The following is a 25,547-nucleotide window of genomic DNA, read 5'->3' as shown; positions in this document are numbered from 1 at the left end:
CTTCAACCATGTTTGAGAGACAAGTGCTCATTCTGCAAACGCATGTATGTTTCCAATAAACATTCAAAGAGGAAATATAGTTGACATGTTGTCAACAATCCTTTGATTCTAAGTCAATCCTGTCTGTTTTGCCCCAAACCTGCACACTCATTAGTCTTGTTGCTATAGGGCAACCCACAACAACCCGTCTTAAGTGGCAGTGACCACAATGGTGAACCCACACACATTGTTCATCAATGACTGTAACGTTAACCTATTGTACACACTGGATAGAATCAGTGACTCGCAGGCCATGAGGAATGGCTACCCTTCATGGGAGTGACTCACTGTAGAGGTCTTGAGATAGAGGCAGGAATAATGACTTGAGGGAAAGGGCTATTGCATTGCTCACGATGTGGACCCACCAGCCAATCACAAGGGAAAGCCTCCTCATGAACAGCATGATGAGAGCTGCTGTCTGGATAGACGAGCTGAAATGAAGGGTGGCGTTGTGATCACAGCATGGAGCAGCTGTGAGCAGAGTGGTGGGAGGGAATAGTGCGTGTGGGAACTGGAGGCCTCTTGTCTTTTCTTGAGCCTAGGCTGGTCTGAGGCGGGCCTTGCTTACTTGGGTTTTAAAACTTTGCTGAGGTAGCATCACTAAACTGATACCCCGGGAGAATCTAACAGATATAGGCAGACCGTCTGGACCCAGAACTTAACAGGTGTCATCATTACAGTCTTGTGCTCTTAATCCTCTGAGGGGTGATTTCTCGTGGGCTCTGGTTGCTTCGTTGTTGTTTTGCCTTATCAAAACAAAATTTTCATTTGGACCACCGCTGGTGTTCAAACCTGCTCTCGGGCTGGGTAAAAAAAAAGTAGTCAAACTCTTGATTTTCTTCCCCTAATGATTAGTTAATTCAGGGAATCTTGGGAAAAACAGTGTTTTCCCTGAGATCAATGGGAAATTATCATTATGATCTCTGTAATTAGCTGTAATTACAGTCAAACTGGGACAGATTAACGATGGCGGTGTACATGCATGAGTCAGTCACCTGTTTGCTATAAATCCAGGGTCTTTCAGTCTAGAGAACATTCCAGGAAGGATATTTTTCATCGCAGCACAAAATTCTCCATCTGGCCAGGGCTCAGCCACCTGAGAGAGTTCTCTGGGAAGGAAGGGAGATGGTTGAGATCCCATGGGTGTGATAGGGAGGCTCTGGGATGGAAGTGGAGACCTGTTTATGTGTAAATTTGAGTTACCACAGTGACGACGGCCTGTAGTACGGAAATTATGCGGTTCTCTTAGGAAGTGGCTCATAAATTTGGAGCATGATTGTTGAGTGCCTTGTTCTATTACTTTTCGAGGCCCAGTCATGATTATTTAATTCCTCAAATGTATCTTACTTCAGAAAATACACCCAAGTACAGGAAACGAGGCAGACCGCTAGAGTTTGGGTCTGTAGGTAGGGGTACTGCTCCCTCCAGTGTACTAAGTGTCTGTCTGATGAATCAGCTGGGACAGGATGTGCTGGCTGGCTGGCTCCATTCTCACAGCTTTTATTTCTATACCGGGACAGTTGAGACGTGTACACTCTGATCCCCTTATGCTAGAATCACACAGCCAGCATCTCTCCAATTACTGCCTTGGAAATATCTGACACCTATGGGAACAAATTGCATGTGCATTTAGTGAGGAATTGTTCAACCCTTTTATCTGTTGTTTTGGTTGAAAACCAAGGCTCCTTAGAGGATTCACTCACTGAGCAGACGTATCTATGAAGGTGTGACGTGCAGCTATAGTAAGAGCTGTATTTCCCATGGTGTTGGGTTACTGAGTCGCATTCCTCAGTGTTACAGTGGCCTTGTCTTCCTTCTCTCGTCACAGGTCTGCCCATCAGCACGTATGCAAAGTTCTGCTATCGCAAACTACAGAAAGTGGCCATAACTGGAGGCAAAAAGGTGAGTTGAGAAGTGAGCATGGCAAAGGGGCAGGGAATGACAAGGGAAAATAGTATTTGTCACAAATATATTTAAAAATGCCCAAATCGAGAAGGCAGTCAAAACACAACCCCACCCTGAATGTCCCTATTTGTTTAATACTCAAAGGGTTCCTAACCAATACAGATGTTGATAAAGATATTAATAATGCTAGAGAGATAAACATGGACATTAGTCAGAAACATATCATGGATAGATTCTTAGTCACAGGGCTTACATACACACAAGACAGTCTATTTCAGATATAATCTTTGATGTTAACAATCATAGACTAACAGTCATAGACAAAGTCTTACATGAACAGTGTAAAATATAGTCCTAGTCGTCACACTGTGAACCTCCCCTGCAGGGTCTTCGTAAGCCAACTCTGGAGGAGATTGACCACAGCAGACGGGCCATCGTGACCCCCTCCCTGTTTGGCAGCTCCTTGGACGAGGTGATGGAGCGCCAGAGTGAACTCTTCCCAGACAGGAAGCTACCCTGGGTACAGGTGCAGCTCTCCCAATACGTCCTGGCACTGGGAGGGGCCCAGACTGAGGGCATCTTCAGGTGAGACGGATGGACAGGGTCAGCAAATCACCTCATTGGACTTGGTGTATTCATCAGTGAGGTGTGGGTTTGTGTTGTGTGTTTAGCAGGGTCGCGGTCATAAAAGGAGATCTAGTGAGGATCTAGACAAATGTATGCCAGCCTTGGTGGGTGGTCTCCTGAAGCAGTACAGTTTAAAGCAAACATTCCCTGTGTACTCTACTGTAAAGAGATGGACAGCAGAGCAAACATTGCATACCACTGCTCAAGAGCCCCTGGAGACCAGCAATGTTTCATTTGATACTTTATAAAAAATGTTTACACTTTTGTTTTTGCATGAGGCCATGGGCTTTCAATCATGTTGTTAGAGCTATTCTCATATCTGTGATTTGTGAGTAAGTATTTTTGTTTGGTCTGTATTTCTGTAGATTATTCTATTAGGTTTGAATTTGTTTGGAGGAGTATTTATTCTCAACATAAACGTTATACCCCACCCACTACAATGTTTCATGGGCGATAAGGAGCTTTGTTTTGTTTTTTTCTCCTACTCCAGCTAATACAGAACAGGCCTATTCACCATGGTTATTATCATGGTCAGTCCCTAAATCCAAACAAATTCCGCCAATTAACAACATGATACTCCCAGTGCCGTTTGTGTCATGATAACTGTTTCACCATGTTATAATGGGTTTTCAAGCTATGCCACTGAACATACCTGTAGATTGGTAATAGTGGGTGTTATAGTTCCCCCTAGTGGCCATGCAGTGCAACTGAATACTGAATTAGAATACTTGTTCTGAAGGGTGCCTGGAGATATCGATGAAGTCAACGCATTGAAGCTCCAGGTCGACCAATGGCGGATCCCAGAAAACCTCTCAGACCCCAACGTACCTGGTGAGTTAGTCTGTACCTCTGCTATTATCTTTGCGTGTGTGTGTTAGTGTTAACACTGTCCCCGTCTCCTCTAGCCTCCCTGATGAAGCTGTGGTATCGTGAGTTGGAGGAGCCTCTCATCCCCATGGCCTTCTACAAGCAGTGTGTCAGTAACTATGACGACCCTGTGGCAGCCATTACTGTTGTACAGTGTCTGCCTGAGCTCAACAGACTGGTGCTATGCTACTTCATCCACTTCCTGCAGGTAATAACCACGACACAGAACACCATAGCTAATACAATACAGTCATACTGACACAACTATTATCGTATTCAACATTGGAGACATGGTCATTGGTCAGGAAGTTGAAATAGAACAAATCACTATAAACTCATTAATTTGTCCTTAGTCAATCTGTTTCAAGTTACATACTCTGCCTTCAGTCCCTAATGATTTTTCACCCTTTCTCCCACATTAATTATCCCCAGGTGTTTGCTCAGCCTGCTAATGTGTCTGTTACGAAGATGGATGTCAATAACCTTGCCATGGTGATGGCCCCCAACTGCCTCCGCTGCCAGTCTGATGACCCACGAATCATCTTTGAGAACACACGCAAGGAGATGTCTTTCCTGCGCATGCTCATCGTTCACCTGGACACCAGTTTCATTGAGGGCGTTGTGTAGACTGACTCCCTTGACACCACGTGCCCCAGTGCCACAGAGATTCGCTCTGCGAAGCCCGCCCCACTCCATTGACCTATCGCAAAACACACACACACACTGGAAATCATACTGTAACAATACCAGAGTTGATCGGTTCTGTCTTCAAAGGCAGGGCCATAAGAAGATAAGAGAGAACCCAGATGTTTCACCACTGAGTACTGTACGTAACAGTCACTTGACAGTGGACCCATCCTCTGTTCTACTTTCTGACTGCAGAACAATACATCTGTGCCTACTGCATAGGTGACATTGTGTGTGATATGTGATGGAAACCCCACAATTATTGCACACAAAAATACTACAAATGACTTTACATCATAGGGACCGCTTTTTATCCAGTTCATTTGGATGACTTTGTTTTAACTGCATGTAAAATCAGATTTTTCTCCTACATTTATAACTGAATGTGAAGTGCCATTGTTTCTTTGCTGGATATGGGCTGTGCAGGAGGAGTCTCATATGGTTTGTACAGGATGGACATTGTCATCAGGAAACAGACCCAGGGTCCCCTCCTTATATCTATTTGGCCTCTTGTATGTATGTGTGTCTGTGTGTGTTTGAGTTCTAGAGACTCAGCCTCCAGTTCTTATTTACAAATGAGAAAAAATGTCTAATTTAAAAATGAGCGTGCCTGTGATGTTTTTAGTAGTAATATCAACACGACTGCATCAGTCTCACTGCTATGTTTGTGATTTTATCTAAAAAATATAAAAAAGTTATACCACAGCCATTTTGATATAGAGCCACAGTCTATAGTCTGACTACAGTAGAGCCACAGTCAGAGCGTACATTTCAAAGTACAAACTGGAAGCAATAAGACCATGTGTTTTGGAGCTTGTGTAAAATGCCTGTTTTAGTGGTCTCCTCAACAGTGTGTGTTGTGCAATAACAACCCTCTGATTTTAAACTGCTGAGGGAGGATGTTATAAATGTATTCTGGTACATGTATGTACTATGTGTATGGGAGATCTATTCGGCAGCAGGTAGACTAGCAGTTAGAGCGTTGGGCCAGTAACCGGAAAGGTCGCTGGTTGGAATGCCTGAGCTGACTAGGTGAAAAATCTGTTGACGTGCCCTTGAGCAAGGCACTTAATCCTAATTTTCTCCAGGGTTGCCGTACTACTATGGCTGCATTTATCCAGTGCGTTGCCAAAAATACATGTTTTTTTGTTGTTGCAATACACCAATATTGAAAGAGGCATAAACACATGTGTAATGTAGTAACACTATCACTTCTTTTCACCATAGATATTTTGGCTCAGGTGTTCTGTTAAAACGGGTGTAGTGATAACTGCTCTCTGCTTCCCTCGGTAAATGAAGGTCTGAATTTCACATGCATCCAAACTATGATGTAGTAAACTGACAAATGTAGATAAGACACTCCCTGGAAGATTTCCTGTGTAAATAATGCTTGTAAATAGTAACAGTAACTCTGGCTGTATTTTCAAATGATCATGATAAAGATGAACCTTTTTGATTTTGTAACTACTCATCATTTCCCTCCTGCAAGCTTGCCTTTGAAAATAATACTGATTCGACCACTCATTGTTTGTGTTGTGTATTATGTGAACATACCCTCTGTTATTCTATGAAATGATTGTTCAAGAAAAATAAATGTTTAATTGTAGACTGGTTATCAGACCTTTACTGGATTAAGTGTATAAAAAATGTATACGTTATTGAGGCTATTGCCTAATGGCATTCCCTTTATTAATGTCTTGTCCAAATGTATTGTAAAGTAGGCCGACATGGTCCTCAGTTCTTTATGGTTGTCTTGTCATTGTCCTTATCGTCCTGGTAATTAAAACAAATAGTGGATATTTTTGTACATAAGAATGTAATGCAGAAGTTGCAGGAACTTAAATTAACATGATTCTGTTTTTTTTTAGAAAGTGTTGTCTTCTAAATAAAGGAAATATAGCCTATTTCGGAGTAAAATCGAGCACTATTCAAGAAACAATACCCTGCCAGCATTTGCAAGCCAGCAATTAGCTATGTTAGTAATACGATGTAATATAGCCTAGCCTACTATTGATGTCAATTTGCCATTGGCTGTACATGTCATATTGGCAGGCCTACGACAAAGTAATTTACTTGTGTATAGCCTGCAAATAGCCTCTACCATGCATCTCTGGAACAGAAGGTATATTTAATACATGCGTAGTTGCGCGCCGGTAGGGCGAGTGCATCGAGAGAAAAAAAATAAACTGCGTGCTCTCAAATCAGAAGCGGAGGCACCACACGCTGCACATCACCATTGGAAACACAGTGTCCAGAAATCAAGGTAACATTTGAAATCGGTTTTCTGCACAATTTTAGTCATTAGTATTTCAGACAGAATAGAAAGATTTTATGCATCAATAACACAAAACATTGTGTAATCTGAATGCGGCATGATGCTTCTGCTTCCTAAACAAATAACTTTTAAAGACTTGTAATGTAGATTTGTTTTGGTTTGCGGATATCTTATGCTTGGTGTAAGGTTGACTCGTCATTGTTTCCGTGGCTTCAGGGAAGTTTAAAGTGCTCTATTTCCACGCCGTATTTACCGTAAGAAAACGTGTGGCCAGGCGTAGAGGCCCGATCCTCTTATGAATGACAGTCTGAATAGCCTGTAAAATGTCTCAAGCCCGCCCATATCAGACCGCTTAACCAATTAGCTTTATTCAAGTCACTGACAAACTACAGTGAAATATATTCAAGACTTCTTATAGAATATCGGAAGATAAACGGTCAGAAACGAATCCATAAAAGGCAGCTTTTGAATTGTATAAAATCATATGCATCTTATTTAAGCCTTACTGGATGCTGGGTGAATGCTAACGTGCAAGCAGCGCTGCCAAATAATGGAGAGAAAAACATGGCAATTTACAGGATTAGGCTATATTTCAACATTTTATCGGCAACTAGCCTTCTATGGTTATGTTACATAGGTAATGTAAAATCATGGACTATAGTAGGCCTATAGTTGAAGCCAAGGTCTAAGTTGAAAATTATTTTCACCCTTATCGAGTCTGTGATAAACAACTGACGTGTATTGCGCGTCATTGAGGTCGCTTCCGTGCGTTTAAAGCCACACTCCACCAGAAATAATTATGCCGTATTCGTTCATAAATGCTTCGTCATAGTATGTGTTTATGGAACCTACATAACGTTGATTCATGTTATCCATGTATGTTACATAAGCAACTGGCCTACATAACTAGCTTAATTTCAGAGACCATTTGCATTGCTATTGTCTCCCATTGTTTCAATATGTGGAATGTTCGCCTGACCAGAAAACACGTGGGTTGCCAAGTTGTGTGAAGATATCCGGCTACTATTGTTGCATTTAAATGGAATATGCTCAATGTCTCTACACAAAGGTGAGTTTTTCCTCCCGAAATTAGGCGAATGTATTGCAAAGATCTGTTTAGAATCGTGTGTTTCCCGGGATTTTAGTGATTGTGTTTGACAATGCTAGAGGATACAAAGTATTCAGGGCGCGAGACACAATGTAACGCTCTGCAATGGACCAGACAATGGACCATTTTGAGTAGCACAGATTTTGTTTGAGCATATTTAGTCATCAAAAGCAACATTTTTGTCAATTTGACGGAATTGGAATTTAGTCATGAATCATCACACTGTGATCACTCCAGTTGGACAAAAGGACACATAATAGACAGTGTCGGAATTTCTCATCGTGCTGCCAAAGTCTTTGAAAGCTGTCTGGCTCTTGACCTCGTTATTAGGTACTGGCTGCACAAAATTCTCGAGACAGGGATTAGACAGTATTGCTATAAAATAGATGGAGTAAGGGTTACATATAGATGCTTCAAAGAGGAAGGTTTGCGTGCTGTTATGAGATCTGAGGATTGCTTTAAGCATATAACGTTATGTGTTTCTTTGCTAAGTGTTTTCGTTGGATAAACATTGGAGCCAGATAGCCTAAATGACGGGGCAGACATATTTGCTATCATAAACGAATGTCAATCCATTTTAAGGGTGTCAAGGGGGTTATGCCATTTTTGGATGAGCACCAGATTTAAGACCCTTTCACATCGCTTATTATGTAGTACGACTTTGCTTAAATTCTTATTAAACGTCTATGTAGAGCTTATGACTACTTTATGGATGCCCTATAATGGCTTAAGTTGTTATTTCTTCGTTTTTATTTATTTAGATGATACACACTACAATGTTTACACCTATCTTTGGATGCAACAAACTAAGATTTTAGATATAGCTTAGAACTACATGGTGTCAACACACCTTTTAGACTAGGGGCTAAATTCCACTGTGCCTGCCAACATTGTTGCTCAGTCGTTGGTCTTTTGTAAACATTGTGGAATCCCTTCATGTGTCTACTGCTACAATACTAACTTCAGTAATGATAGTTTTTATTCCCCATGTGTCTACATACTTACAGTAGTTATTGTTGGGTACACACAGTATTGTGTTCCTCTATTTATGGAATAATTCTCTTTTCACTCAGCCATGTAGACAAGCCTCATCCCCTGTTCTCTCACCTCTCTTCCTGGCAGTCCTCTCAGAAAAATGACTAAGACCCTTAGCACCATTGTTTGCTTTCACTTTCCACCACTATGATTCATTATGTAACAAGTAAATGCTGATCAAAAGAAATTGAGAACTAACTAAATTCTCCACTAATTATGGAGTCAGACCTCTTGTATTTAAGCCAGTTCACTATAATCCAGTCTCTAGACCAGTACGAATTTACGTTGGACCCCCGTCATGGCAGTTTTAAGAACTAGAAGTGTATGTGTGTGTCTGGTCTTTAACCGAGTAGAACTGTGTGTCTTTCAGCAGGAGGATGATGTGGGCATGATGAGCAAGACACCCCCTAACAGAAGAGGGATAACCTTTGAGGTGGGAGCAACGCTAGAGGCCAGAGACACCCTCAAAAACTGGTGAGTCATGCTTCTGTCCCTCCATCACTCTCTCTCATTCTCAGTACAGTATGTCTTTATCTGCCTGCACTCTCTTTGTTGCATTCCTCAGCTATTTTTCAGTCTTTCTTTGTCCTTCTCTCTGTCTTTCTGTTATCCAGTTCAGTTGCTTTGCTCCCATCTCAGTCACCCCTCATATATCCCCTGCTCCTAGGTATCCGGCCAACATAGAGAAGATCGACTATAGTGATGAGAAGATCCTGATCCACTACCGTCAGTGGAGCCACCGCTATGATGAGTGGTTTGACTGGACCAGCCCCTACCTGAGACCTGTAGAGAGGATCCAGCTGAGACGACAGGGACTGCTGGACGACGATCCTATCCCTGTAAGATAGGGACTAGATCCCTATTGATTGTTCTGCTTAGCTTTACCTTGTCTTTTGTTTGCTCCGCCTACTTCTATTGGATGTCATTTGCTCAGGCTGATACTGGCTCCATGTGTGACACCTCCTTTCATCTGTCTCTTCAGGGATTTCATGTGAATGACAAGATCCTCGCCAGTTGGTCCGATTGCCGCTTCTACCCTGCCAAGGTCTTAGCAGTCAATAAAGATGGTAAGTGGTTTGGAAGTACACTCGTATGCATATTGAAGGGATTTGTGTGTTCTGTTCTGCAGAATAGAGGACCACAATGGAAATAAGTCTCTTGACATTTTTGTGTTTGTATCCTTGACAATTTTGTTATGTACAGTTGAAGTCGGAAGTTTACATACACTTAGGTTGGAGTCATTAAAACTTGTTTTTCAACCACTCCACAAATGTCTTGTTAACCTCTCTGGGATTTGTGGGACGCTAGCGTCCCACCTCGACATCAGCCAGTGAAATTGCAGGGTGCCAAATTCAAACAACAGAAATCTCATAAATAAAATTCCTCAAACATACAAGTATTATACACCATTTTAAAGATAACTTCTTGTTAACCTCTTGCGACGAGCAATCCCGTATCCGGGAGCGTAATTATAGCCTCAAGCTCATTACCATAACGCAACGTTAACTATTCATGAAAATCGCAAATGAAATGAAATAAATATATTGGCTCACAAGCTTAGGCTTTTGTTAACAACACTGTCATCTCAGATTTTCAAAATATGCTTTTCAACCATAGCTACACAAGCATTTGTGTAAGAGTATTGATAGCTAGCATAGCATTAAGCCTAGCATTCAGCAGGCAACATTTTCACAAAAACAAGAAAAGCATTCAAATAAAATAATTTACCTTTGAAGAACTTCGGATGTTTTCAATGAGGAGACTCAGATAGCAAATGTTCAGTTTTTCCGAAAAGATTATTTGTGTAGGAGAAATCGCTCCGTTTTGTTCATCACGTTTGGCTAAGAAAAAACCCCGAAAATTCAGTCATTACAACGCCAAACTTTTTTCCAAATTAACTCCATAATATCGACAGAAACATGGCAAACGTTGTTTAGAATCAATCCTCAAGGTGTTTTTCACATATCTATTCGATGATAAATCATTCGTGGCAGTTTGGTTTCTCCTCTGTACCAATTGGAAAAATGCATGCAGCTGGAGATTACGCAATAATTTCGACGGCGGACACCAAGCGGACACCTGGTAAATGTAGTCTCTTATGGTCAATCTTCCAATGATATGCCTACAAATACGTCACAATGCTGCAGACACCTTGGGGAAACGACAGAAAGTCTAGGCTCATTCCTTGCCATATAAGGAGACATTGGAACACAGCGCCTCCAAAATCTGGGGCATTTCCTGTTTGAAATTTCATCTTGGTTTCGCCTGTAGCATCAGTTCTGTGGCACTCACAGATAATATCTTTGCAGTTTTGGAAACGTCAGAGTGTTTTCTTTCCAAAACATAGTCAAGCATCTTTTCGTGACAAAATATCTTGTTTAAAACGGGAACGTTTTTCATCCAAAAATGAAATAATGCCCCCAGAGTTTCAAGAGTTTAATCCAACCACAGTGTCTGCTTTCAAAAAGGCTTTACGGCGAAAGCACACCATACGATTATGTTAGGACAGCGCCTAGCCACAAACAACCATACAGACATTTTCCAACCAAGGAGAGGGCTCACAAAAGTCAGAAATAGCAATTAAATTAATCAAACTTTTTTTTTACCCCTTTTTCTCCCCAATTTCGTGGTATCCAATTGTTCTTAGTAGCTACTATCTTGTGTCTCATCGCTACAACTCCCGTACGGGCTCGGGAGAGACAAAGGTTGAAAGTCATGCGTCCCACGATACACAACCCAACCAAGCCGCACTGCTTCTTAACACACCACGAATCCAACCCGAAAGCCAGCCGCACCAATGTATTGGAGGAAACACCGTGCAACCTTGGTTAGCGTGCACTGCACCACGGGAGTCGCTGGTGTGCGATGAGAAAAGGATATCCCTACCGGCCAAGCCCTCCCTAACCCGGATGACGCTAGGCCAATTGTGCGTCGCCCCATGGACCTCCCGGTCGCGGCCAGTTACGGCAGAGCCTGGGCGCGAACCCAGGGTCTCTGGTGGCACAGCCCTTAGCCACTTCGCCACCCGGCAGGTCCCCTAATCACTAACCTTTGATGATCTCAATCTGGTGGCACTCCCACGACTCCATGTTACACAATAATGTTAGTTTTGTTCAATAAAGTCCCTCTTTATGTCCAAAGACCTCAGTTTAAATTGGAGCATTATGTTCTGTAATGCATTGTCTCAAATAACATCCGGTGAAATTGCAGAGAGACAAATCAAATTACAGAAATACTCATAAACTTTGATGAAAGATACAAGTGTTATACATATGATTAAAGATAAACTTCTTGTTAATCCAGCCGCTGTGTCAGATTTCAAAAAGGCTTTACGGCGTAAGCAAACCATACTATTATCTGAGGATTGTACCCCATCAAACAAACACAGACAATAATTTTTCATTCCGCCAGGTGCGACACAATACTCAGAAATAACAATATAATTCATGCCTTACCTTTGAATATCTTCTTTTGTTGGCACTCCAATATGTCCCATAAACATCACAAATGGTCCTTTTGTTCGATTAATTCCGTCGTTATATCTCAAATGTCCATTTACTTGGCGCGTTTGATCCAGAAAAACACAGTTTTCAACTCCCGCAACATGACTACAAAATATCTAATAAGTTACCTGTAATCTTTATCCAAACATTTCAAGCAACTTTCCTAATGCAACTTTAGGTATTTTTTAAATGTAAATAGTCTATACAATTTAAGACGGGATAAACTGCGTTCAATAGCGGATAAAAACAAAGTGGAGCGAGCTTTCAAGTCACGCGCCTCTAACAAACAGTACACTTCACTCGACCCTCGTTTTGAACAGGGCTACTTCTTCATTTCTCAAAGGAAAAACATCAACCAATTTCTAAAGACTGTAAACATCCAGTGGAAGCGATAGGAACTGCAAGCAAGTGCCTTAGAAATCTAGATTCCCATTGAAAAGAGAGTGACCTCCAAAAACAAATTCCTGGTTGGTTTGTCCTCGGGGTTTCGCCTGCCAAATAAGTTATGTTATACTCACAGAAATCATTCAAACACTTTTAGAAACTTCAGCGTGTTTTCTATCCAAATATCCTAATAATATGCATATCCCAGCTTCTGCGCCTGAATAGCAGGCAGTTTACTTTGGGCACGCTTTTCATCCGGATGTGAAAATACCACCTGCTAGCCTAGAGAGGTTAACAAACTATAGTTTTGGCAAGTCGGTCTACTTTTGTGCATGACACAAGTCATTTTTCCAACAATTGTTTACAGACAGATTATTTCACTTATAATTCACTGTATCACGATTCCAGTTGGTCAGAAGTCAACATACAGTAAGTTGACTGTGCCTTTAAACAGCCTGGACAATTCCAGAAAATGATGTCATGGCTTTAGAAGATACCGATAGGCTAATTGACATGATTTGAGTCAATTGGAGGTGTACCTGTGGATGTATTGCAGGGCCTACCTTCAAACTCAGTGCCTCTTTGCTTGACATCATGGGAAAATCAAAATAAATGAGCCAAGACCTCAGAAAAAATATTGTAGACCTCCAAGTCTGGTTCATTCTTGGGAGCAATTTCCAAACGCCTGAAGGTACCACGTTCATCTGTACAAACAATAGTATGCAAGTCTAAACACCATGGGACCACACAGCCGTCATACCGCTCAGGAAGGAGATCCATTCTGTCTCCTAGAGATGAACGTACTTTGGTGCAAAAAGTGCAAATCAATCCCAGAACAACAGAAAAGGACCTTGTGAAGATGCTGGAGGAAACGGATACGAAGGTATGTATATCCACAGTAAAACGAGTCCTATATTGACAACATGAAAGGCTGCTCAGCAAGGAAGAAGCCACTGCTCCAAAACTGCCATAAAAAAAGCCAGACTATGGTTTGAACTGCACATGGGGACAAAGATCGTACTTTTTGGAGAAATGTCCTCTGGTCTGATGAAACAAAAATAGAACTGTTTGTCCATAATGACCATCGTTTGGAGGAAAAAGGGGGAGGCTTGCAAGCCGAAGAACACCATCCCAACCATGAAGCACAGGGGTGGCAGCATCATGTTGTGGGGGTGCTTTGCAGCAGGAGGGACTGGTGCACTTCACAAAATACATGGCTTCATGAGGAAGGAATATTATGTGGATATATTGAAGCAACATCCGAAGACATCAGTCAGGAAGTTAAAGCTTGGTCGCAAATGGGTTTTCCAAATGGATAATGACCCAAAGCATACTTCCAAAGTTGTGGCAAAATGGCTTAAGGACAACAAAGTCAAGGTACTGAAGTGGCCATCACAAAGCCCTGACCTCAATCCTATAGAAAATGTGTGTGCAGAACTGAAAAAGTTTGTGCGAGCAAGGAGGCCTACCAACCTGACTCAGTTACACCAGCTCTGTCAGGAGTTATTGCGGGAAGCTTGTGGAAGGCTACCCAAAATGTTTGACCTAAGTTTAAATTGTTTAACTTCTTGCGTCGAGCCATCCCGGATCCGGTATCGTGACTACAGCCTCAAGCTCATTACCATAACGCAACGTTAACTATTCATGAAAAAATGCAAATGAAATTAAATGAATCTATTTGCTCTCAAGCTTAGCCTTTTGTTAACAACACTGTCATCTCAGATTTTCAAAATATGCTTTTGAACCATAGCTAAACAAGCATTTGTGTAACAGTATTGATAGCCTAGCATAGGATTATGCCTCTCTTTCAGCATGCAACATTTTCACAAAAAACAGAAAAGCATTCAAATAAAATCATTTACCTTTGAAGAACTTCGGATGTTTTCAATGAGGAGACTCTCAGATAGCAAATGTTCCGTTTTTACAAAAATATTATTTGTGTCGACTAATCGTTTTGTTCATCACGTTTGGGTAAGGAAAAAAATACAAATAAAATAATATTAAGTCATTAAAACGCAAACTTTTTTCCAAATTAACTCCATAATATCGACAGAAACATGGCAAACCGATGTTTAGAATCAATCCTCAAGGTGTTTTTCACATATCTATCGACGATAAAATCCATCGTGGCAGTTGACTTTCTCTTCTGAAGAAATGGAACGCGCATGGACCTACAGATTAAGCAATAATTTCGACACGGGACACCAGGTAAATGTAGTCTCTTATGGTCAATCTTCCAATGATATGCCTACAAACACGTCACAATGCTGCAGACACCTTGGAGAAACGACACACAGGGCAGGCTCATTCCTGGCGCATTCACAGCCATATAAGGAGACATTGGAACACAGCGCCTTCAGAATCTGGGGCATTTCCTGTATGAAACTTCATCTTGGTTTCGCCTGTAGCATTAGTTCTGGGGCACTCACAGATAATATCTTTGCAGTTTTGGAAACGTCAGAGTTGTCTTTCCAAGGCTGTCAATTCCATGCATAGTCGAGCATCTTTTCGTGACAAAATATTGCGCTTAAAACGGGCACGTCTTTTTATCCAATAATGACATAGCGCCCCCATAGGTTGAAGAGGTTTAAGGCAATGCTACCAAATACTAATTGAGTGTATGTACACCTCTGACCCACTGGGAATGTGATGAAAGAAATAAAAGCTGAAATAAATCATTCTCTCTATTATTCTGACATTTCACATTCTTAAACTAAAGCGGTGATACTAACTGACCCAAGACAGGGAATTTTTTACTTGGATTAAATGTCAGGAATTGTGAAACTGAGTTTAAATGTATTTGGCTAAGGTCCCTCAGTTGAGCAGTGAATTTCAAACACTGATTCAACCGCATTTTTTATTTGTTAAATAATATAAAATCAAGCATCAACCTGATCCATCTGATCTCCATTTGCCCTCAGCATCTTACACCGTGAAGTTTTATGATGGAGTCGTCCAGACAGTGAAGGGGATCCACGTGAAGCCTTTTGTCAGAGAGGTGAGCTCTTTGTTTCCTTCTCTCACCAGGGACTGTCAATTGTTTCTACCTGCTCAAATGGCACATACAGTGCCTTCAGAAAGTATTCACGCCCCTTGACTTTTTCCACATTTTGTTGACACAGCCTGAGTTTAAAATGGATTAAATTGAAATTTTGTGTCAATGGCCTACACATAATACCCCATAATGTCAAAGTGGAATTACATTTTTAGAAATGTTTTCAAATTAATAAATGAACAGTTGAAATGTCTTGAGTCAATAAGTATTCAACCCCTTTGTTATGGCAAGCCTAAATAAGCTCAAGAGTAAAAATGTGCTTAACAAGTCACATAAGTTGCATGGACTCACTGTGTGCAATAATAGTGTTTAACATACATTTTTATTGACTACCTAATCTCTGTACCGCACACATCAAATTATCTGTAAGGTCCCTCGGTTGAGCAGTGAATTTCAAACACAGATTCATCCACAATGATTAGGGAGGTGTCTGGTCGCAAAGACGGGCACCTATTGGTAGATGGGTAAATAAAACAAATAAAAAAAGCAGACATTGAATATCCCATTGAGCATGGTGACGTTATTAATTACACTTTGAATGGTGTATCAATACACCCAGCCACTACAAAGATACAGGCGTCCTTCCTAACTCAGTTGTCAGAGATGAAGGAAACCGCTCAAGGATTTCCCCATAAGGCCAATGGTGAATTTAAAACTGTTACAGAGTAGAATGGCTGTGATAGGAGAAAACTGAGGATGGATCAACCACATTGTAGTTACTCCACAATACTAACCTAATTAACAGACTGAAAAGAATGAAGCCTCTATAGAATACAAATATTCCAAAACATGCATCTGGTTTGCAATTAGGCACTAAAGTAGAACTGCAAAAATGTGACAAAGAAGTGAACTTTATGTCCTGAATACAAAGCGTTATGTCCAACCCATCACGGAGTACCACTCTTCATATTTTCAAGCCTGGTGGTGGTTGCATCGTGTTATGGGTATGCTTGTCATCTGCAAGGACTACAGAGTTTTTTTAGGATAAAACGAAAAAGAATAGAGCTAAGCACAGGCAAAATCCTAGAGGAAAACCTGGTTCAGTCTGCTTTCCAACAGACACTGGGAGACAAATTCACCTTTCAGCAGGACAATAACCTAAAACACAAGGCCAAATATACACTGGAGTTGTTTACCAAGATGACATTGAATGTTCCTGGGTGGCTTAGATACAGTTTTGACTTAAATCAGCTTGAAAATCTATGGCAAGACTTGAAAATGGCTGTCTAGTAATGATCAACACCAAATTTGACAGAGGTTGAAGCATTTTTAAAAGGACAATGTGCAAATATTGTACAATCCAGGTGTGCAAAGCTCTTAGACGTACCCCAAAAGACTCGCAGCTGTAATCGCTGCCAAAGGTGATTCTAACGTGTATGGACTCGGGTGTAAATGAGAGATTTCTGTATTTCATATTCAATAAATATGCACAAATGTATAACAACATACTTTCACTTTGTCATTATTGTGTGTAGATGAAAACCCAATTTAATTCAGGCTGTAACGCAACAAAATGTGGAATAAGTCAAGGGGTATGAATACTTTCTGAAGGCACTGTCTCTGTTCATATTGTGTTGGCTTGCCATGCAAAGGGTCACATTTCTGTGGGTCATACTTTGCCTTATTTTCCTCTCTTTTCATCACCCCTCTCTTCCTGGAACTAGAGAGGAGGAGGGAAGACTCGGTCTGCTGAGAGGAATGGAGTCAGGAAGCACCAGAATGGCAGAGAACGGAGGCCTCAGGAAAACAGCCCCAAGAATAAAAGGGCCAGGCGCAGTACCTCTGACCTGGAGGGAGACAGTGAGACCGAGGATAATAATGAGGTTGATGAATGGGACAAGAGGGAGGGACAGGAGAAGACCAAGAGGGAGGACGGTGAGGTGGACGTCACCAAAGAGAGTCCACCCGCGATTAAGCAGGAGGAGCATACAGAGCAGCATGCAGGACAGAACGACCTCCGGGATCACATGATAGCCACTGTGGGCCCGAACGGAGTGAAGGTGGAAGAAGACCGAGGACAGAAGGTGGAAGAAGACCGAGGACAGAGTGAGGAGAGGTCTACTCATAATTTAAATGGAGGGATAAAAAAAGAGGTGGAAATGGAAACTGAGTACACAGTCCTGAGCTCACCAAATGAACCTAAGCCACCCACTGAGTCACCCAATCAGATGTCAACACTGACAGGGCCAGTGTCTATCCCATTACCCTCAGCTTTGTCCACCAATGACGGAGTGGAGCAGAAGGCAGCGAGCCAACCGGAGAGCTCAAAATCTGCACCACTGGACCTCCCAGTGAAACGTAAGACGACACCCTTCAGAAAATCACTATCCAAAAGGACTTATTTCCAAATAATGGAAGCTGTCACTGTAGTTATATTCCAAGGTTCTGTCCACATTTCAAGTCGACAAAATAGTATAGAAGGTTTGAATATATTTATGAGAATTCTGAGAGAGTGAAGTGTTTTTAATTTGTTGTTGAATGTCGTCAGTCAGGGATTGTCAGTTTTATATGGTGTCTTTGTCTTTTGTTCCAGCAATAAGGAAGCAGGGTTTTCACAACCCCAACAGATTCAGCAGAGAGCCATGTGAGTTCTCCCCCTGCTCTCTGTTAGATCAGTTTACATGTTTCTTTCCACTCCTAGCTGTTTGTCCATCCTCTCTTACACATCTCCATTGTGTTTTCAGTGTACAGAGTGATCAAAAACCAGCCTCCCCCAGTCCTATCCATCAACTTGGACCACAACCCGTTTAAATGCAGCGCTGTGGGTTGCACCAAGTCGTTCCGCAAGGCCAAGCTGCTTCACTACCACATGAAGTACTACCACGGAGAGGACCAGCAGCTAGAGGATGACCTCAGCCCCACCAGGAGCGTCCAGACCCAGGCCTCAGAGAAGCACCCCTTCCCTACCACTCTGGAGAGTCCTAAGAGGAGACGCACCATCTCTGCCTCAATGCGTGAGTGTAAAAAAATGGCTGTTGATAGATTTACCCAAAGGTTTAGTCATAATAAAGTTTTTTCTATGCCTGGTAGACTCCACTGTGCACAGTCCTATCAGAACTCCCCCGTCTCCACGTAGTGAGGCAAAGACAATGAGCAGACGCAGGTCAGTGCCACATGCTGTCAGCACAGAGCCAACGCAGAGCCAGCAGCAGAGGGCACTGCTGAGGGAGAAGAGTAAAGAGAACCAGCTGGACAGGAATGGCCAGAGACCGGTGGCGACAGAGACGTTTATGAGCAGTGGCATGGACTTAGGTGTGTATAAAATGGAGATGTGGAAATATCTAAAGAGAGGGCTTAAATAGGTCAATAGATGGAAGCAAATGTGTAGGCATCTTAGCTGATTTCTGATCAGAGATTCATTTTCACTTTCTCTAAATATTCAACAGGAATATTGTGAAATTTGGCATGCTCTAGTGTTTGTAATGCCTTCAGGATCTAAAGCACTCTCTTAACTCTTGGTTCACTCTGTGTCACTCCAGGATTGGTGAAAGAACGAGACCGGCTGAAGGATAAGAAACAAACGGACTTCCTTCGCGTTAAACTGAAGAAAAATAAGAAGAAAAAGAAGGCCAAGTCTGGTAAGAAGGGGACTCTAGTCACCCTACCGTTCTGAATGGGGCCCGTGTCCTGTTGCTCAGCTGCATGTGCAACGCTTCATTCAGGCCGTTGGAAGGCCCCTGAGCACAGAGCCATCCTGCATTCCTCTTGGTGTGGTAGGTGTAGGTCTGTGTGGGATTATCACTAAAACTACCTGTCCACACTACTGGCCTATACCGCTTCATCAGTCAAATAACCACTGCTCATTTCATTTGCATCAGCAGTCTTGTGCTTTTACCTCCCTTTTCACTGACCTTTAATGATATGCACATCTTCGGCTCATGTTTGGTTCATGTAATAACACATTAGGCTAGGAAGGCCTTTATTATGGATTTAATAACCATCTCACTCATCTGTGAAAAGTCTAATGCTGACCACAAGCCACTGTGACACCACTTCTCTAACCAAGTTTGAACCACTATTGGTCTGTTGACCTAGTTTAAATTCACTCTGAGTGTGGATAACACTTGTTATAACACCTTTTAGGAGGATAGTTTATTTACTATGCACAATTAGACTATATTTACACTGTTTTGGCCAGTTCACCTCTCAGAAATACTCAAGTAGAGGTATTTTATGGACACAAGTTGACCATTTATGGTTTCTTTCTTATAAGGAAATATTCCCCTACCAATAATAGTATCTTTAGTTGTAAACATCAGAGGTCTGTTTTTATATAGTGTTTGTTTGTCCCCACCCCCCCCAATAGAGTATCTCTTGTTTGTCCTCATCAGCAAGTCCAAAGTTGACATTTTGTTCTGCGTCTGCTTGCCCCTCCCCTTTATTAACAGAGTACACAGGTAGTGAGGAGAATATTGACATCTCAATATTCGATCTTCAGTCCAAATTGAATTTGCCACTCAAATTCCCCCTCTCACACAATCACAAGCCTGAGTTATACCACTGCAGGCCCGGATACAACCAGTCAGAGCAGATACACGTGGATGGTGGGTATCAGTGTGTGTATGTTATGTGTGTGTGTCGCTCTCTCCCTTTTGCCATTATTCTTTGCCTGGTGTCAATCCAAGTCATTTGTCCTCGGCTTCGACCTGTATCTTTTCAATTCTGTATCAAACCGATGTTGCTCATTATTTTCCACACTTTCTGGCGTGAAAAGCAAACTAACTGTTGTCACAGTTGAGGACTGATTCTATGGTTTATTGATAGAATCAATGGCCTTTTTTTGCTGCTAATGCTTGCTTTATACTCATTATTGTGCAACATATGGTTTGTTATACGTCCAACCTATAGAGCTATGCATAAGGGATATACAGGTAACTGCCAAAATAAAGGAAACGACAACAAAATGTCTTACTAGAACGTTGGGCAACCATGCGATTCCAGAACAGCTTATATGTACCGTGGCATAGAGACACACACACACACACCCTTTAAATCCATATGCTCCTTTGAGACCCCTCTTAAAGTCACTGGGATCTCTTCTAGCCATGGTAGCCAAAATAATGGGCAACTGGGTATTTTTATACATGACCCAAAGCATGATTGGATATTAATTGCTTAATTAACTCAGGAACCACACCTGTGTAGAAGCACTTCAATATACTTTGTATCCCTCATTTACTCAAGTGTTTCCTTTATTTTGGCACTTAAATGTACGTTAGAATAATGTGGATGAAATTGGCTATAGTTTCCTCCTATATTTTCTACCATTATTGCTAGTGTTACAATATTGTCTTGATCAAACATGTCATTTGGATGTAAATTCTGTTATCTTCTGGGGACTCACATTGAGAAATATACTGTTATTGATGTCTATGTAGTATTGCAATGTTTCTAAAAGAGACTAGGGTCATCTTGACCAGGATTGTTTGTATTAGTTAACCTTTTCCATACCTTGATTTCCCCTCCTAGATGAGGATAGCATCAGTGATTGGTCAACTGACAGCTGTGGGTGGAGTGATGATGAGCAGGGGGCGGAGCTGGACGTCACTACTCCACCCCTGAATCTGGGCTCTGTTGCCTTGGAGACGGGCACTCAGGAGATTGTGCGTTGTGTCTGTGAGGTGGAAGAGGAAAACGATTTCATGATACAGGTGAGCTACCTTGGGGTTTTACCTGGCTCTAGCCCAAACCTCCCTCCAATACACATCAGTGAGACTGCGAGACTAGTGGATTCCTACCAACTCTATATATTTAAATCAATCACATTTGTCAAATGGCACCATCTCTCTGAGACAGATTCTGCGATTCTGTAAACCCAAGAATCTATCGCGACGGGATGGAATGCGTAGGATAACAAGCAGCAGTAGTTCAGGTGTTATGATAGTGACGGTTTGTCGATACTGATGGTTTGTCGGGACTTTTACCGTTGTGACTAGATGGAGTTAGGCCTACAGTTGGGTTAGGCCTCAGGCCTACCAGATGGCCTACTAGATGGAGTTGGGACTAAACTTATTGACAATTGGAGCATTTTAACTAAGCCTAACCCTTTTCCTAACCTTAACCTCATTCACATAACCTGCTACGTTAATTCTCCCAACTTGCCATGATAGTTCTAACCTGCTATGTAAACAAACCATCAGCCTTGACAAACCATTAGTATCACCACATCAGTGTTTGGGTTTTTCATCCCCGATTATTTGGACGTATCAGGGTTGGGGAAAGGCAGTCCTTAAACGTTAGTTCTGGAGTAAACAGAGATTAAATAGCACCTAACTGAAGGCCAAGCCCATCTCAGGCCAACCATTAGCAGCAGAGAGAAACTTTGATTTGCATGATTGAGTAGTTGATAGTAACTCTGCTCCCTGGCCTTGTCTCTCGTCTCCCTCAGTGTGAGGAGTGTCTGTGCTGGCAGCATGGCACCTGCATGGGCCTCCTGGAGGAGAACGTCCCTGACAAATACACTTGCTACGTCTGCCGAGACCCACCAGGTGAGAGCCAGGAACACACAACTGGGATTGCTAGTAAATCCATCGCAGGTTTCTCCACAGGCGTTTAAAAGAGGCTCACACTAAACTAAATAAGCAAATACAATTAACTGTAATTTTTCTGGATGTGTCTTATGATACCATGTGACCCTTCATGATCTTTGTTCCAGGTCAGAGGCAGAGCCTGCGGTACTGGTATGACCGTGATTGGCTGAGCAGGGGTCACATGTACGGTCTGTCCTTCCTGGATGAAAACTACTCCCACCAGAATGCAAAGAAGATTGCAGCAACACACCAGCTACTAGGAGACGTCCACCGTGTGGTGGAGGTGCTCAATGGCCTGCAGCTCAAGATGAGCATCCTACAGTAAGTAGAGGAATAGAATGGGAAAAACAATCAATCTATACACTAATATGAATGAATATCTTATACACTTATGAAATGAGTAGTCTGTATGGAGTCTGAATGCCTGTGTGTGGCCCTGTAGTACCCAAACCCACCCGGACTTGCGGCTGTGGTGCCAGCCCTGGAAGCGGACAGAGAGGCCCTGGAGGAGAGACGGCTCGGGGACGGGCACTGACGCAGCACCGTCTCCAGCGCCAACAGACGAGGGCTCAGAGAGGGACCACAAGAGTCTTGCACGTGGGGGAGCAGAAGCTCTGATGTCAGCCGCCATGGAGAAGCTCAGTCGAGCCTCCTCTTCCGCCTTCTCGCCATACCAGTCATTCCAGGACTCGTACATTATGAGTGAGCACTGCTACCAGAAGCCGCGGGCGTACTACCCTGCGGTGGAGCAGAGGCTGGTTGTGGAGACCACACGGAGGGGCTCTGAGCTGGAGGACAGCCTGAGGAGTACTGAGGACCTCCTGGAGAGAGAGCAGCGCTATGGAGGCATGCTAGAGACAGCCAGGCCCAAAGCCCACACACACCTGAACATTCACACCAAGGTTAGTGCTGTTTCAGCCCACACACACCCCTGAACACTCACCCCAAGGTCCGTTCTATTTCAGCCAGTGATGTAGTGGTAAAACAATAGGTGGGTATACAACTGTGATCGCTGGTCCTTGTTAAAAAACTAAAGCTTCCTATACTCTCTATCCATACATCCTGCATGCACAATACTATAGAATTGGTAGTCAACCTTATGACTGAAGCATCTTCTTCCCCATGTGTCCAGTGTTCAGATGTTGGTCTCTGGGGCCAGGCCGAGGTGAAGATGGAGGGAGGGGACGGAGACGGCAGTAGCCAGCAGCACCAGTGGCAGATCAACCTGCTGGATCACATAGATGCTGTACAGGAAGAGGTCACTCACAGGATGGACTTCATTGAGAGGGAGCTGGATGGTGAGGCATGCCCTTTGTTTTCTGTCAGCAAGTAAAGCGTTTTGTGATGCCACTGATTGTATATGTACAATGGGGAAAAATAGATTTTAAAGCAAAACAACAAGACATTGCCCTCTTACCTGTCACAAAGGTGTAGCCACAATCAATACATCTACTGTATATTATAGGTTCCTCTCAGCTATGCATCTGACATGAGTGATTGACAGTGTTGTCTGTTCCGTCTTTTCTCCTCAGTGTTGGAGAGTTGGCTGGACTACACAGGGGAGCTGGAGCCCCCAGAGCCTCTGGCTCGCCTGCCTCAGCTTAAACACAGCATGAAGCTGCTGCTAACAGAGCTGGCTAAGGTGCAGCAGATTGCCCTGTGCTGCTCCACATGAGGGTGCCAGTGAGCAGTGTGACATCCATATTCACAGACCAACACAGCACTCCCAAGAGACAATGCAGTGGAGAACAGCCACTCACAGGTCTATCTATGGCATATGGGGGTTGGACTGAGGAGAAATGACCAGATAATTAAATGCAAATGCACTTTCAGTATACTGCAGACTAGTGGGAGCATTTCAAGGCATGGGGTAAAATGCTTGAGGATGACAGTTGGTGTTCCTCTGTAAGGCCTCTAGTCTGTACAGGGAAAAGCCCACATAATGGAAATGTGCTGTATTGTGGTCATTGCAGTAGGTAATGGATGGAGTCAATACAAGAGAGAACAAACGGGGACAGTTTATGATCGGATGGATTTTGTTGGTGCAAACCTGCATCATATTAATGCCTTGGTCTGAGGTTTTGTTTGAAGCTTGCTGTCATGCACTCCACAAATTGATGAGCTGTACTATGTATTCAAAGACCTCACCTGAACTTGTGATAGGCACACTGTCAATATTCAAAATGACAGCTTTTGGAAACACTGTCCTTGGAGACATATTTTGCAACTCTTTTTCCTGTCTGAATATTGTAAAGTACTTAGTCAATGATAATCTCGCATAATTATTAAGCTTATGTTTGCTGATCATGTGGATTGTTTTACAGAGCACAACCTTAATAAGGTTATACATAGGGTGTGACAATACAAACTATATTCTTATAATGGCACTGTATAGATAAGATTAATCTTTCAGATTTTACGTAGTGAATTTTTACTTGGTCTGTATTATAGACACTGGAGGGACAGTACACAGTTTGATGACGAGTGACGTTTCTGGATTTTTGTTTTCATATGGTTTAAATGTGGTTTCTTTCCAAAGCTAATGTCACTTGTATTTTGTTGGATTCCGTGCATCTTCTCTTCTATGCTATTCACTCTCGTCTCGCGAGTTCCTACCCTACTACTTTGCAGATGCATGCCAGATCTTAGAATGCCTGCAATAGTGTAACATTTTAGCCAACCACCTTGTATGATATAGCAATCTGGTGCCCGACTGCAGTCTGACGTGGCACACAGCCATTGGTAGATGCAATGCAACTCCTGCCTTGCACATCTAGTCGTGCAGGAACTCGACCTTTAACTTTTCTTCACTGTAGCCTTTGACTTTTGGCTTACTGCAAATGTTTGTGGAGAGGTCTGCTACAACCTCAGCATTTTGTGTTCTGTTCTCAGTGGAAGACTTGTAACAGATCCACGATTTTCCTTTTCTTGTATTGTTTTATCTGTACTGTTTATTTGCAATATTTTGTATTTCTTGTGTAAATACATCTGAATGTTTCCTGGGATGACTTTGTATTGATGGTTATTTTTAAACATAGCCCTCCAAAGAGCCATACTGTACTAGTGGGTCAACCAGGTGAAGAATCAAACAAGATGTTGAAAAAATGCAACAAATATGCTGGTACATAAATACACTATCTCTCATTGATATATTCGGAAAGTATACAGACCCCTTGACTTTCCATATTTTGTTACATTATAGCCTTATTCTAAAATGTATAAACATTTTTTTTAAATGTATTAAATATTTTAAAAAACATACCTGCCTCCTGTTTCCATTGATCATCCTTGAGATGTTTCTACAACTTGGAGTCCATCTGTGGTATATTCAATTGATTGTACATCATTTGGAAAGGCACACACCTGTCTATATAAGGTTCCACAGTTGACAGTGCATGTCAGAGCAAAAACCAAGCCATAGAGCTTCGAGACAGGATTGTGTCGAGGCACAGATATGGGGAAGGGTATCAAAACATTTCTGCAGCATTGAAGGTCCCCAAGAACACAGTGGCCTCCAACATTCTTAAATGGA

At 42.3% G+C, this 25,547-nt stretch overlaps 2 protein-coding genes across 8 annotated transcripts in view; both read left to right on the top strand.

Moving 5' to 3' along the window:
* The window catches only part of LOC115137666 (rho GTPase-activating protein 39-like), a 49,585-nt gene extending 43,854 nt beyond the window's left edge, over positions 1–5,731 (top strand). For all 3 annotated transcript variants that reach the window (XM_029674001.2, XM_029673996.2, XM_065000058.1), the window contains exons 6-10: positions 1,868–1,941; positions 2,330–2,529; positions 3,311–3,402; positions 3,477–3,646; positions 3,871–5,731. In XM_029674001.2, coding sequence (XP_029529861.1) covers positions 1,868–1,941; positions 2,330–2,529; positions 3,311–3,402; positions 3,477–3,646; positions 3,871–4,065 — 731 coding nt within the window. In that variant the 3' untranslated portion in view covers positions 4,066–5,731. The remainder of the gene's footprint in view (positions 1–1,867; positions 1,942–2,329; positions 2,530–3,310; positions 3,403–3,476; positions 3,647–3,870) is intronic.
* Positions 5,732–6,278: 547 nt separating this feature from the next.
* Positions 6,279–25,274, top strand: LOC115137630 (PHD finger protein 20-like). 5 transcript variants are annotated; one of them, XM_029673969.2, is made up of 18 exons: positions 6,279–6,388; positions 7,383–7,469; positions 8,917–9,017; positions 9,211–9,382; positions 9,526–9,610; positions 15,352–15,428; positions 17,150–17,783; positions 18,019–18,069; positions 18,170–18,439; positions 18,516–18,737; positions 18,965–19,063; positions 19,874–20,029; positions 20,955–21,136; positions 21,874–21,973; positions 22,141–22,336; positions 22,458–22,917; positions 23,148–23,313; positions 23,548–25,274. In XM_029673969.2, the coding sequence occupies exons 2-18, from the start codon at positions 7,440–7,442 to the stop codon at positions 23,688–23,690; spliced, it is 3,144 nt and encodes a 1,047-aa protein (XP_029529829.1). In that variant the 5' UTR covers positions 6,279–6,388; positions 7,383–7,439; the 3' UTR covers positions 23,691–25,274. The 5 variants fall into 5 exon arrangements, with proteins under 5 accessions (XP_029529829.1, XP_029529814.1, XP_029529841.1 ...); XM_029673954.2 differs by having other exon boundaries at positions 6,280–6,388; positions 8,914–9,017; XM_029673981.2 differs by lacking the exon at positions 7,383–7,469 and having other exon boundaries at positions 6,280–6,388.
* Positions 25,275–25,547: the final 273 nt, after the last annotated feature.

This window comes from Oncorhynchus nerka, linkage group LG2, assembly GCF_034236695.1.
Source record: "Oncorhynchus nerka isolate Pitt River linkage group LG2, Oner_Uvic_2.0, whole genome shotgun sequence".
Lineage (NCBI taxonomy): Eukaryota > Metazoa > Chordata > Actinopteri > Salmoniformes > Salmonidae > Oncorhynchus > Oncorhynchus nerka.
Note: the sequence above shows the minus strand (reverse complement) of the source record. Positions and strands in the feature narration are given on the sequence as shown.

Coding starts and splice junctions, on each gene's coding strand:
- LOC115137630 (XM_029673954.2), top strand. CDS start 7,440: ATGGAATATGCTCAATGTCTCTACACAAAG. Junction 9,018..9,210: donor AGAGACACCCTCAAAAACTG/GTGAGTCATGCT, acceptor CCCTGCTCCTAG/GTATCCGGCCAACATAGAGA. Junction 9,611..15,351: donor CTTAGCAGTCAATAAAGATG/GTAAGTGGTTTG, acceptor ATTTGCCCTCAG/CATCTTACACCGTGAAGTTT.